This window comes from Aotus nancymaae, unplaced genomic scaffold, assembly GCF_030222135.1.
Source record: "Aotus nancymaae isolate 86718 unplaced genomic scaffold, 86718_ANA_hifiasm-v0.15.2.pri h1tg000016l, whole genome shotgun sequence".
Classification (NCBI taxonomy): domain Eukaryota; kingdom Metazoa; phylum Chordata; class Mammalia; order Primates; family Aotidae; genus Aotus; species Aotus nancymaae.
This window is the reverse complement of record NW_026988428.1, coordinates 68,213,883-68,226,371: the sequence shown is the minus strand read 5'-3', so window position 1 is coordinate 68,226,371 and position 12,489 is coordinate 68,213,883. Positions and strand designations below refer to the sequence as shown.

Sequence of the window (12,489 nt, the reverse complement as noted above, 5' to 3'; positions counted from 1 at the left end):
CTTTTGAGTGCTAATGCACTCAGTAAGGTCTCTTCACCCAGGGTTGGCTGGATTTCTAACATGTTTCAGCATTGCATAGCTTCTGGTCTCACTCGCCATTCATCTCCTGCTGCTGTAGCAGGTGATCTTTATAGGACTCAATGAATCTTACCCTGTGCATGTGCTACCCAGTCTTTGGCCAAAGACCTGTAGTGAATACTCATGTATATATGTAACATCTTCCATTTCATGGTTCCCTCTGAAAGAAGGAATTCTGTGAACACCAACCTCAGAATGTACATCCATTATCTTGGTGTCCTGCTATCAAATCTCATAGGGCAGTAACACTGTGTTAAGTGCATAGCATGTGGTTTACTGAGATACTGATGTGGTTGTGTTGGTGTGTATTTTTCAAATAAAAAATTCCCTCTTTAAAGAAAACATGAGTGGGCGTGGTGGCTTACACCTGTAATCTCATCACTTTGGGAGGCCAAGATGGGTGGATCATGATGTCAGGAGTTCGAGACCAGCCTGGCCAAGATGGTGAAACCCTGTCTCTACTAAAAGTACAAAAATTAGCCGGTGTGGTGGCAGGCACCCGTAATCCCAGCTACTCAGGAGGCTGAGGCAGGAAGAGTCACTTGAACCTCAGAGGCAGAGGTTTCAGTGAGCTGAGATCACGCCACTGCACACTAGCCTGGGTGACAGAGCAAGACTCTGTCTCAAAAAACAAAAACAAAAAACACTTTAGGGTTAGAATGATCAGAAATCCAATATTGATAAAACATCAATAATTCCGTCTAGATCAATTAAAATCGTTGAGTCTGCTAATGAATGGAAGAAATCTTTGAAAAATTTAAAATTCTAAAATCTGTTTTCAATTTTGCCATTTCTGGATTTTCCCAACGTTCCCCTCCCATAATCCTTTTTATTCTTATATTCCAACTTCCTTTTATATAGTACTACAAAAGGGTAAGCTAACAGAAGCTGAGATAAATTTTATTTTTCTTTTAAACAGAAGAAAGGAAAAAGGGGTTACATTTTTATAAATATCTATAAATATAGAAGGATAGGCAAAATCTTCCAAATAAATAAATAAATATTGCCACATGACGAGGGATATTAGAAATTGTAGGAGCTACTTTGGCTCTGCCAAGAAGAAAAACTCTGATGGTAGTGTTGAGTTTGTGAGATTACAACCAGCTTTCCACCAAAATCCTTTTGAGATTTTTCACTGGGGAGCCTCCAATAGCTAATTATACAGGATAATATTTCCAACAGGAAATGAAAAGAAAAACATTAAACTGTTTGCCATGCATGGCTATATACTATTATACATAGTTTTACTGTTTCAGGATAGTAACCAATCCTTCAAGTTCAGCTTAAAACCATCAGGTAAAAACAGTCGTCCAATGTTTCTCTGATAAAAGAATAGATGAAAGCATAAGGTTAGTACATGATGGCAGTGAGGAAAAAAAAAAGTGGGAAGAAGCTGTTGCTGAATGGACTTTGCTTGTTAATATTCTGTCCTTCAGGTGGTCATTGAAAGAGAGGTAGGAAAATGGAGCCCCTTGCAGGAAGAACCGCAGTAATGGGGAAAGGCTGGGATGAGAGCTGACCGTCAGGCCCAACTGCCTGCTGCTCCTCTGCTCCTGTACTGCTTGCTTTATGAAGCTTTTTTCCTCCAGATAGCACTGGGGCTCCTGGGACTGAAAGCTGTTCTTCGTTTAAGGCACCAAGAATTTCCAAGGGGATTGAGATCCAGATGTGTCAGCCTAGGAGTGTTTTAACTGTCCCAAGAGCCACTGCTGCTGCAGAGACCTAGAGACCACAGCCATGAGCCCGACCATGTGGTTGCCTTTTGGTAACTTCTGTAACATGCCCCCTGGTTATTGGATTTCTTTCTCCTTGAGTCCTTGATGCCACTTCACTTAGAGAAAAAGAGACGATTTTTCAGTCCACAGAAAACCTAACCCAGAGCAGTCCCAGTGTCTCAAGGCCCCCTTCTCAGTCACATTGTTATTGTTTGCTCAGAATGGATTACTACTCAACCTGGAAGTAGAGCCTTAATTAAATGCCTCTTAGGAGAGTTGGGATTTATTTCCATTTTGAAAATATGGAATCTAGCAGGGTAGATTTTCATGAGCCAATACAAAAGCGATTTCTAAGACCAAATTTTCAAAAACCGGAGATGGGGCTAAGAGGTGAGGCTGTATCATGAGCCACTTGGGAACAGAGTGGGGCCATTCTGGGCCCTCTGGCTGTGGCTGCAGAGAGGGAGACAGCGACACACTGGGTGCCCACCCTGCAGGGAGGCTGAGTTTTCTATTATGATTCCTGCCTCAGTTCAGCAAGCATCAAGTCTGGTTGTCAAGTTTTCACCAGCCTACCACTGGTGTTTGGACAGCTCTTCTCCAGAGATGTTCAAGGAGGAATGCAGGCTTGGAAGTAGTGTCTTCATCAACTTGCCCCATTCAGCTGTCAATGTCAAGGTCTGCACACTCAAATGCCAGCGGGATCGGGGCACATAACATAAAAAACACACAGGGCAGTGGGGAAGCTTCTGGGCTCTCCGGATCTCCTCTTCCCTACGCCTTCAAAGTTGTGAGCTCAGTAACTCACTGCTTTTTTTTTTTTTAATACTTAAAGATGATAAAGAAGAGAGGCCCAAGGAAGAGAAGTATGTTGGGGAGAGACCCTTTCTCTCTACCTTTAGGAAGGGGAAATTTCTAAATTTCTAGTTTACCTGTTGGGGTTTCCTATTCAGAAAGGTGCTCTATGTGGAGTGAGGAAGGCGGTGAAACCCCATGACTTGAGCCTCAAAGGTCGATTCTCATAGGACCTCCTGGGGAAGGGGTCCCAGAGAAGCAGCGAATTCCATACATTACCCCCGACACCTTTCCCAGCCTCGAAACGTCAAGGGAGCTGGTTCTTGGGAAGAGCTGCGTTTGCTGAAGGATGGGTTAAAGAGGGTGCCCTTCCAGCGGCCCTAGATGAACTTGGGGAAGGGGCTGCAGCCTTCTGGGCCTGTTCCCTCAGCGTGGTTGTTCACCCGACCGCCCCGGACCATCCCTAACGGGTCGCTGCCCACCGGGCTGTTGTCCTCGGCGCTCAGGAGCTCCTGCGAGCAGGAGGCCGGGGCTGGGGTCATCCGGACCCGGGGCTTCAGCACGTTCAGGGGATCTAGCTCCGAGTTGTCCTCTGCGCTCCGGGTGTGCCGCCGCGGTTTGGGGGTGTTGAAGTGAATGAGGGGGATCTCGTTGCTCCGGGACAGGAACTGGGAGTACGGGGGTGGGTTCATGCCTGGCACGAAGGCCCTCTTCGCCCGGCCCAGACTGACCAGGAAGTGATGCTGAGGAGACTGGTAGACGTCGTAGCCGTTTTCCAGCCTCTGGGGTCGGAACCTGCAGTTCTCCGGGTTGAAATAGTACTGGAAGGGCAAGAGTGAACCTCGTGAAGGCGGGCCAGCCGAGGCCCCACCCATCCCTAGCTCCTTCTGGGGCCGCATGCTGATGCCCGCCAGCCTGAAGCCCTGCAGTGCCTAGGGCGCTGGGCCTTCGCCCCATTGTTCCCTGCTAGGGTAAGGTGGTTTTTTTTGAGACGGAGTTTCGCTCTTGTTACCCAGGCTAGAGTGCAATAGCGCGATCTCGGCTCACCGCAACCTCCGCCTCCTGGGTTCAGGCAATTCTCCTGCCTCAGCCTCCTGAGTAGCTGGGATTACAGGCACGCGCCACCGCGCCCAGCTAATTTTTTGTATTTTTAGTAGAGACGGAGTTTCACCATGTTGACCAGGATGGTCTCGATCTCATGACCTCTTGATCCACCCGCCTCGGCCTCCCAAAGTGCTGGGATTACAGGCGTGAGCCACCGCGCCCAGCCGGTAAGGTGGTTTTGACTATGCTGAAGCAGGACGGCTCGGTCTGCGCTCACTGCCTGGAGGCCCGGGCTGGCCTGGCCTGTGGTTTTCCTGGAGTAGTCACCACCTCGTCCTTCCCGCCCTCTACCTTTTCCAAGCCTCTGCTGCCTAAAGTTGTCTTGGCTTTGTCTACTTCCTGGAGAAAGGAGACAGGATGGAGTTTATAGGGTCAGACATGAATGAGGGCATTGACGTCAGAGAGATGATATGGTATAGGGATTGGAGACATGAACTTTGCCGACAGAGGAGCTGAGTTTGAGTCCCCTACCACTAGCACTGGGTTTTACTGAGTGCCCCCACGAAGGCCTTTGCATGTTATTTCTCATAATCCCCAAACTCCACACAGTAAGTAGTTTACAGACCAGGGCTATCTACATGCCTAGACGGGTTCAACAGATGTTTAGTTAGTTATCTGTATTTCAATAGTTGTTCAACAGATTTTTTTTTTTTTTTACCTTACTCTAGCCAGACACTATTGTAGGGGCTGGAATGCAGCAGAAAGCAAAACACAAAGTCTCTGTTCCTGCGGAGTTTCTAGTGGGTATGCGTGGTAGTAAGAGACTCCTGAGATAAGCAGTCCTACTATTTTAGTATCTCAAAATCCTCAGAAAGAGGCCAGCAGCCTTTAGTTTGGGAAATCCTTTGCTCACCAATCCAAGTGAATAGCTATCACAATTGGGGCAGGGGTCATTAATTAAAAATCTTCAACTGGAGGGAGCTCCACAGGTGATGTGGTCTATTCCACTTCACTTTTTCCAAGTGAAAATGCTCAAGTTTGGAGAAGTGAGGAGATTTACCTAAAGTCACAGCTAGTCCCAGAATCAAGAGGACACCAATGGCTTTTCACTCTTTCTAATGTACTTTACAATGCGAATTGACATGACTTGAGGACCTGTGACTGCATACCAGGGCCTGTGCTAGATCCAAAAATGGGTATGAATGGGCAGTGCAGACTCGGAGCTGAGAGCCTGGGATCTAGAGCCTGGCTGCCTAAGTTCAAACCCCAGCTATTAAACCTGAGCATTCAATACTTAGACTGCATGGAGTACTCAGGGGAAACGGGTCACCAGGGTACACTGCAAATGGAATTGTTAAGCTAGAAAAGTCTATGTCCTGTCAAAAAATTAGATAATTCTTTGCAAATGGCAACCAACACAAAAAGAAACTCACTGATCCAAAAATGTTGCCTCTGAAATCCATGCAGAGGTATCTTCTGCTCATCACACCTGTAATCACCACAAAGCCAGCATCCTCTGATCTGATCATCAGGGCACCTATGGAGAAAACCATGTGGGACAAAGATTCATTGCACATCCAATTCCCACCTTCAAGCACCTCCTGAAAACCCACCTTCATGAAACCTCCCTGGATTGATTTTAAGGGTGGTAATGACTTCAACACCCTTAAATTCAGCCTCATTTCTACATATTCAGCCTTCCTTCTGATATCCTCTCTTAACCCCAGCACACACATAGTCATTCACCTCCTACTTCATCTTGTTGCCTGTATGGGGCTCTCTGAACTCCTGACATTCGTCTACAAGGGCTGAACACATGTTTCTCTCTCTCTACCTGGTCTGTCTTTATTTTCTCCTTTGCCTTGCTAATACCTTTGAATGTTTGTGGTGATAGTCACATTGTTTCATGCCTTCTACTTTGTGATTTTTTTTTCTTTCTTTCTTTTTTAATTTTTTAATTTCTTTTCTTTTTTTTTTTTTGAGACGGAGTTTCGCTCTTGTTATCCAGGCTGGAGTGCAATGGTGTGATCTCGGCTCACTGCAACCTCTGCCTCCTGGGTTCAGGCAATTCTCCTGCCTCAGCCTCCTGAGTAGCTGGGATTACAGGCACGTGCCACCATGCCCAGCTAATTTTTTGTATTTTTTTTTAGTAGAGGCAGGGTTTCACCATGTTGACCAGGATGGTCTTGATCTCATGACCTCGTGATCCACCCGCCTCGGCCTCCCAAAGTGCTGGGATTACAGGCGTAAGCCACCGCGCCTGGCCTGTGATTTTTAAATCTATGCTGAGATGGGCCAGGTGCAGTGGCTCACACCTGTAATCCCAGCACATTGGGAGGCTGAGGCGGGCGGAGCATGAGGTCAGGAGTTTGAGACCAGCCTGACTAACATGTTGAAACCCTGTCTCTACTAAAAAGAGCTGGGTGTAGTGGCACGTGCCTGTAATCTCAGCTACTCAGGAGGCTGAGGCAGGAGGATGGCTTGAACCTAGGAGGTGGAGGTTGCAGTGAGCCGAGATTGTGCCATTGCACTCCAGCCTGGGCGACAGAGCAAGACTCCGTCTCAAAAAAAAAAAATCTATGCTGAGATATCTTTCAAGGATCCAGCTTGTCCATAGAGTCTGATTCTCCACCTGGATGTCTGTGTAATTGTCTAATACATCAGTCAGCACCCAGTATGTGTACAGAACATTATTAGAGTTGATCTCCTCTTCCTTCTCTAGTTATTGAAGTCACTCATTCTTCAAGACCAGGCTCAGGCGTCACCATCTCTATGAAGACTTTCCTCATCTTTCCATTCAAAATCAGTTGTTCTTTCTTCTCAGCTCCTCAGGACAATGCCTTCACCTCTATTACAGCATGTACTCCATTTACCTTGCTTTAACTAAGTTTACCTAGTTAGTGCTTTCCTTAGAGTGAGCTACTTAGGAGAAGAGGGTATGACTGTTTATATATGTTATATCGATATGTGTTATATATGTTATATGTTAGAATTGATACCAGTGATGGATGGAATTTCCTTCTTGGGCACCTCTTGGGTGTGTTCTTTGTCATCTTCTCACTTGGTGGTGACCCCTCCCGGTGCAATCCCTCATGGACTTTCAGGGTACCGTCTCAAAAACTAGCCTCCGACAAGGTCCTGAAACCCATTCACACTACCTACATCTTAAGTAATTGATAATGGCTTTAAGTGTGCTTTCTGTTTTGTGGCAAGGCACAATCAGACTATATACTAGTGTAACATGAGTGATAATTCAGCAAGACTTCTGCCTCAAATGTTTAATTACCTGACATTTTCTGTTAAAAATCATTACTTTAGGTCTTTGGGACCACTTCCAGTTGCCTATCACAGAATTTCCAGGTGCAACTCATCTGACCTCATAGCCCCCAGGGAGGCAGCTAGAATCCCACTCAGGTTTCTAATTCCTCTTCTGCAACTGTAGCTTGGAGAGGCTGTAAATGCCCAATGTCTGTGCCTAGCAAGTGATGGAAACTTGTGTGGTGATTTAAAGCCCAAACCTTCCCTCCCACCCCATGTAGGCTCAATACAAGGACCTTTGAGAAAGTAAGCAGCAATAATTACTAGCTGAGTAGAAATCATGATAGGGACTGAAATTAGAATGACACAGAACTGAAGGGATGAGGGCGGAGACAATCCCCAGAAAGCTGAGAAAGGAAGAAGACCAAAGAGAAGCTACTCGGTTTCAAAGTCTGGCTGAGGGGAGCCTTGAGGGGAGCTTCCAGAAAGTGGACTGGGGTGTGCCAGCCGCAAAGGGTGCTGCAATTCCTCCGCGGTGGTGCCTGCCTGTGTGTCTCAAATGTATGGCTAGTTTTGTGGTAAACCGTTGGAGAAACATAAGGAACATGTAAGCAATGGTTTCTGTTCTGGTGACTTTTCAGTCTAACTGGGAAAAAAATCCATTTAGTAGTGGTCTTTGAGTGGTTGCACTCCAAGCACTTTACATATTTTAAATTCTCAAAACAAATGTTACCGTGTTGGTGCTAATTATTATTATTGGTAGTAGTAGCAGCAGCAATGTCCTAATTTAACGGAAACTAAGGATTGAAACTCAAGTCAGAGACGTCTTCTTCCTGCTACCTGGTAGCAAGCCTCCAGCAGAACTCACTGGGAGTCTGAGAAGACACCGTCAAGCGCTAAAATACATGCTGCAGGCAGTGAGGACAAGGAGTCACGACGCCGAGGGCTCCGGGAAGAGGCACTGAGCCAGGCACCAAGAACCAGGGTACTTAGATTCTGGCCCCAACTGTGCCACTTGCTAACCTTGCAGCCTTGGGCGACTAGCCTCAGTTTCCTCAGCTGTGAAATAGAACAATAGCTGTCCTGCGTACCTCACAGGGTGACGATGAGAATCAAATGGGATAATGGTGGCAAAAGTGACTCCAAAGTGTCGAGCAAACAGAGGACATCACGTGGCTTGTTCTGACCTGCCGTTTATGCCGGGCCCATGTCTTGACAGGCATGCTGGCCTGATGCTTGGGGTCAGTGTGGGCACTGCGTATGGCACACACGTTCCTGGTCTCCAGAGCCACCCCCCTAGAAAGCATCCTGCAGGGTTGAGGGACTGTGAGCAGCTGCTACCGAGGGCACACAGACTCTTGCATCAAACAATGTGAGCCAATGTGAAAGCTTAGAAAATGTGAGAGAGTCAGAGTTTCTTTCCTTTGCACTTTCAAAAGGTGTCTTTTTGCAGTCTGCACAGATTCAAGGGAGAATTTTGGAGAATGAAGGAACAAATGACTGACTGCTAGAGCCACCAGCCCTGCTGGAGCTACGCAGGCTTAATGGACTTTGCCTTCAATGACGGAGGTGTCTCTATGTGTGTGACCTTGGAAGAGCATGGGGTTTGGGGTCAAGATTTCCTCTAGAGCTTTTATACTTGTGTGACCCTTCAGCCAGTTATTTATTTAACTCTTGTTTCTTCATATGTAAAATGAGGACGGCAGAAACATTTACCTCATCTGGTCATCTTGAAGACATAATGAGATAATGTTTTTATCCTTTGGAAAGCACTTGCCAAATGCTAGTAATTTTTACTGTTACTGCTTTGCCTCAACCTCTGCTTATACAAGTAGAAAATTATCTACTCTGTTCTAAACTTATGGCCAGTAAGTGATAAATAAGATGATGGTAGTGGAGTGCTTTGAGCATCTCAAAAGAAAAATGGATGAAGAAGGGTTAAGGAGCCCAACGGTAACTTAGCTTTAAGTAAAGAAAGGTCCTGTGGGGAAGATGGAGGAAGTGAAAATATCAGGATCTAGGAAGTGACATAACCAGGGGCAATAAGCATCTCTCCTTTGCTGTTTCCATATAATGAGGATAAAGAGGAGTCAGAGGATGGCCTTGTTCATGGAACAGGTGATATGGACATCTTAGAGGTATTTTAGCAGCACTTGTGGGGTGCTTGAAGCATCTGGTATGCAGTAATTTCATTTTGTCAAGTTCAATGACCCAAAGATGGGGTGTGCACTTGATTCTTATCAATTTATTACAGCAAAATAATAAAATGAACCAGATTTTACTAGAAATATATAATTATGAGGGGAAAAATACACCTTACATTTTAGGTTTCCATCAGTGTAAAAACATTGCTTTACAGTCACTGATGAGGTCATTACAAATCCTTCAGCAGACATTTAATTAGTTGTGTTTCTTATCTACATGTATTAATCTTTCCTCTTTATTTTAGGTAATTTTTTTTTTTTTTGAGATGGAATCTCTCTCTGTCACCCAAGCTGAAGTGCAGTGGTGTGATCTCGGCTCACTGCAACCTCTGCCTCCCAGGTTCAAGAGATTCTCCTGCCTCAGCCTCCTAAGTAGCTGGGACTACAGGCATGACACCACGCCCAGCTAATTTTTGTATTATTAGTAGAGACGGGCTTTAGCCATGTTGGCCAGGCTGGTTTTGAACTCCTGACCTCAAGTGATCCTCCCTCCTTGGCCTCCCAAACTGCTGAGATTATATGCGTGAGCCACCACACCTGGTCACTTTTCGGTAACTTTTAATGGTAGTGTGTAATTTTTTTCCTGAGCTGTCCCTGCCTCATAATACACATGACAATTGATTGCACAGTACAGAAAGTTATCTATATAAACTAGGAAAAGTAGATCTCCCTCCCACTACCCTGACCTTGAGTTCCCCTCCCCACATTCATGTTTAAGTCTTTAAAGATGCAATGTTTAGCTAGTGCTATGTCTAAGAAAACAAAATCACATTTCTATTTTTAAAAATCTGAAGTCAGTTCAATTCATTTTGCTGCTTCTCAGTCATTTTAATTCACTCCAATTAGCATTCAGTGATCCCTTGGGGGCTGATACCAGGCGGGCTTTCAAGGAAAAGGTCTGCAGTCCAAACTGCCAGCCCAGGAGGTTGACTCTTTACCCTCATTCCCCACCATAGTCAGCCTGTTCTGTTCTACCCTAATTCTTGTTTAGGAGGAAACGTCTTTAAGGAGTTCCTTTCAGCAATGGGATTCCAGGATTCGAGACAAGTTGTATAAACATTCTCTAGTTGGATGCAGTCCTTTCCATCTAAGAAAATCAAAATAATTTACCATAATCTACTATCCTGCATTTTAAATCACATACAGTCTTGAATTGGAGGAAGGGTAGCCCCTCCATGAGAGGTGCAAAATTGTATTTCCTAAAAGTCTGATAGTGAGCTAGGTGACAAGGCAGGATGACAGACTGCAAGGACTGGAAGAGTTGTGTCTTACTTTTCAGTCACAGAGCTTGGTTTAATGCCAGGCACATTGTAGATCCTACTAAATATCCACTGAACAAAATGAGCAGGATTTCGGATGCATCAAGCGTATCCAGATTTAATTCAAATTTTTGCCACGAGACTCAAACTTGGTTTCCATGATGTTGACTCCTGAGTCTTGCTATATCCTCTGGAGTTCTGGAACCTGTCTGATACTTGGAGACAAATTTTCTCCCTCCTTTTATCTCCTATCAACATGTATTTAGCACTTAAGAGGTTTAAACTATTAACTTTTCATGTTATATATCTTGCAACCAGGTTTAAGGACCTTTGGTTCTTAGAAGAATAAATGCCTTGCACACAGCAAAATAATTAATTAATTTTTTACAACAATAAAGGGCAAAACATAATTCCTATGTTTTCTTTGGTTAGAGATTGCAATTACTTTTTCTTTCCTTTAATTTGATCTATATTGAATCAGTTTGCATTTTTCTGTATCCTTAGAGATGTTTTCACATGGTTTCCTAAAATAGAAGATCCAGTCTTTTTCAACATCTATCCCCGCTCCCACCACATTACCCCTTATATAGGTGCACGCAAAGGGGCCCTCATTTGAATCATGGCTAATGGATTGATTATTGTGGATTGTAATCCAACTCTACACAAACCCGATCTTTAAAAACATTCCAGTTGTCTCATGTTGCCAACCATCTGACTAGACTGACTTGCTACTGATTTTCACCTTTCAGTTCCTCAGAGAAGAATCACCAACTCATACTGGGTATCTGGGTATCTGAAGCACCCATTAAACCTGTTGGATGCATGGACAAATGAATGAGTGGATGGATTGTGTACTTGGCCATTCTAACCAAGACATGTCTGTCTTTAATACATTTTTCCAAGAATTTTTATAAGGCCAAAAGTTGGAAAGAGCCCTGAGATTTATCTACTACAATCTGGGTAGAACCCAGAAATCTTCTTTACAATCTCCCTAGTTAACCCAGTCCAAAGTCCACGAGCTGAAACTTAGTGTCTGTTGATCTACCTGGCTTCTTTTTCTGTTAGCCTCCTTGCCTTTCTTTCTGTGCATTTTTTGAATCTTTTGACAGAGCGAAGGGAACATGGCTCCTACTCTGGGAAGGGTTTTAGTTGAAACAAATTATTCATGTAGAGAAAATCCAGCAAATACTAATTAGGAGAGTGACAGAATCTTCCCCTAAAATTTACACACACACACACACACTCAGACACACACACTCTCTCTCACACACACACACACGCACAATAAGACAATAAGTGGTTCCTGGGCAGAAAGCTAGGAGGGTTGGTTGGCTTAGCCCTCCAGTCTAGTCCCCCACCTCCCCAAGCCCCCTGTAGATGGACAACAGGGGCGCTCCCCCTTCTTCCCAGCCTGAAGCCCTACTCACTGTAGATGGTCTGATGGGGTGCGCCATCCACATGGCCATTCTTGTGGATCTGCAGGTGGTAGCTGTTCCTGGCTGTGGCTGTGTACAGGTGGATCAGACCACCCCAGCTGGAGGCGAGCAGTGGGGAGGCGTTGGGATAGGCTCTGAGGACGCTCATGCTGCAGACGCTGCACAAGGCACAGACCCAGAGCCTAAGGCGGGCCCCCAGCATCGTGCTCTGCTCTGAGTGGCTGGAGCTGAGATTGAAACCTGACACTCCTGTCGGGCCTCTCCTGGCCCAGGTCTCGCTGGCCTTTTCCTTCTCCCTTGCAAGTAGCTGGTGTGAGGATCCTAGACTGGATTCCCTCCTTTTTGCCATCAGACTTTTAAAGGGTAGCAGTGTGACATCAAACAGGAAAAACTCCACTGTCCACATCCTCTGTGTTGTAATCAGCCCATTGAAAGAAAGTGCAAAGACCCCGGAGGCACACGGAAGGCACGTCGGTTCCAGACACACACACCCCTCAATTTCAAGCCAACGCTCCAAAAAATGAATGACGTGTGGGCAAAAGTTATCTGCCACTCTGGGCTGTCTGTTGACCTGTCCCACTTCCATCAGGAAATGTGAAGGCAGCCAGCGGTTCCCAAAAAAAATCCAGCTTCAGTCAAGCAGTCAACCGACTCTTAGGCAATTAATCTCCCGTCGAGTGTACTTATTTTGGTTTTCTTT

General features: G+C 45.4%; 1 protein-coding gene across 1 annotated transcript; it reads right to left on the bottom strand.

Annotated features, from left to right (window-relative positions):
- Positions 1–2,968: 2,968 nt before the first annotated feature.
- Positions 2,969–11,991, bottom strand: FGF23 (fibroblast growth factor 23). Its single transcript, XM_012455907.2, has 3 exons — positions 11,781–11,991; positions 5,066–5,169; positions 2,969–3,409 (listed from the first exon to the last, which is right to left on the bottom strand). Exons 1-3 carry the CDS (start codon positions 11,989–11,991, stop codon positions 2,969–2,971), a joined length of 756 nt encoding a protein of 251 aa, XP_012311330.1.
- Positions 11,992–12,489: the final 498 nt, after the last annotated feature.

Excerpts from the sequence above, each read along its gene's own strand:
- FGF23 (XM_012455907.2), bottom strand. The coding sequence starts at position 11,991 with ATGCTGGGGGCCCGCCTTAGGCTCTGGGTCTGTGCCTTGTGCAGCGTC. Across the intron at positions 5,170-11,780 it reads ACCCCATCAGACCATCTACA|GTGCCCTGATGATCAGATCA; the intron begins GTGAGTAGGGCT and ends TTTTCTCCATAG. Across the intron at positions 3,410-5,065 it reads GAGGCAACATTTTTGGATCA|TACTATTTCAACCCGGAGAA; the intron begins GTGAGTTTCTTT and ends TTGCCCTTCCAG.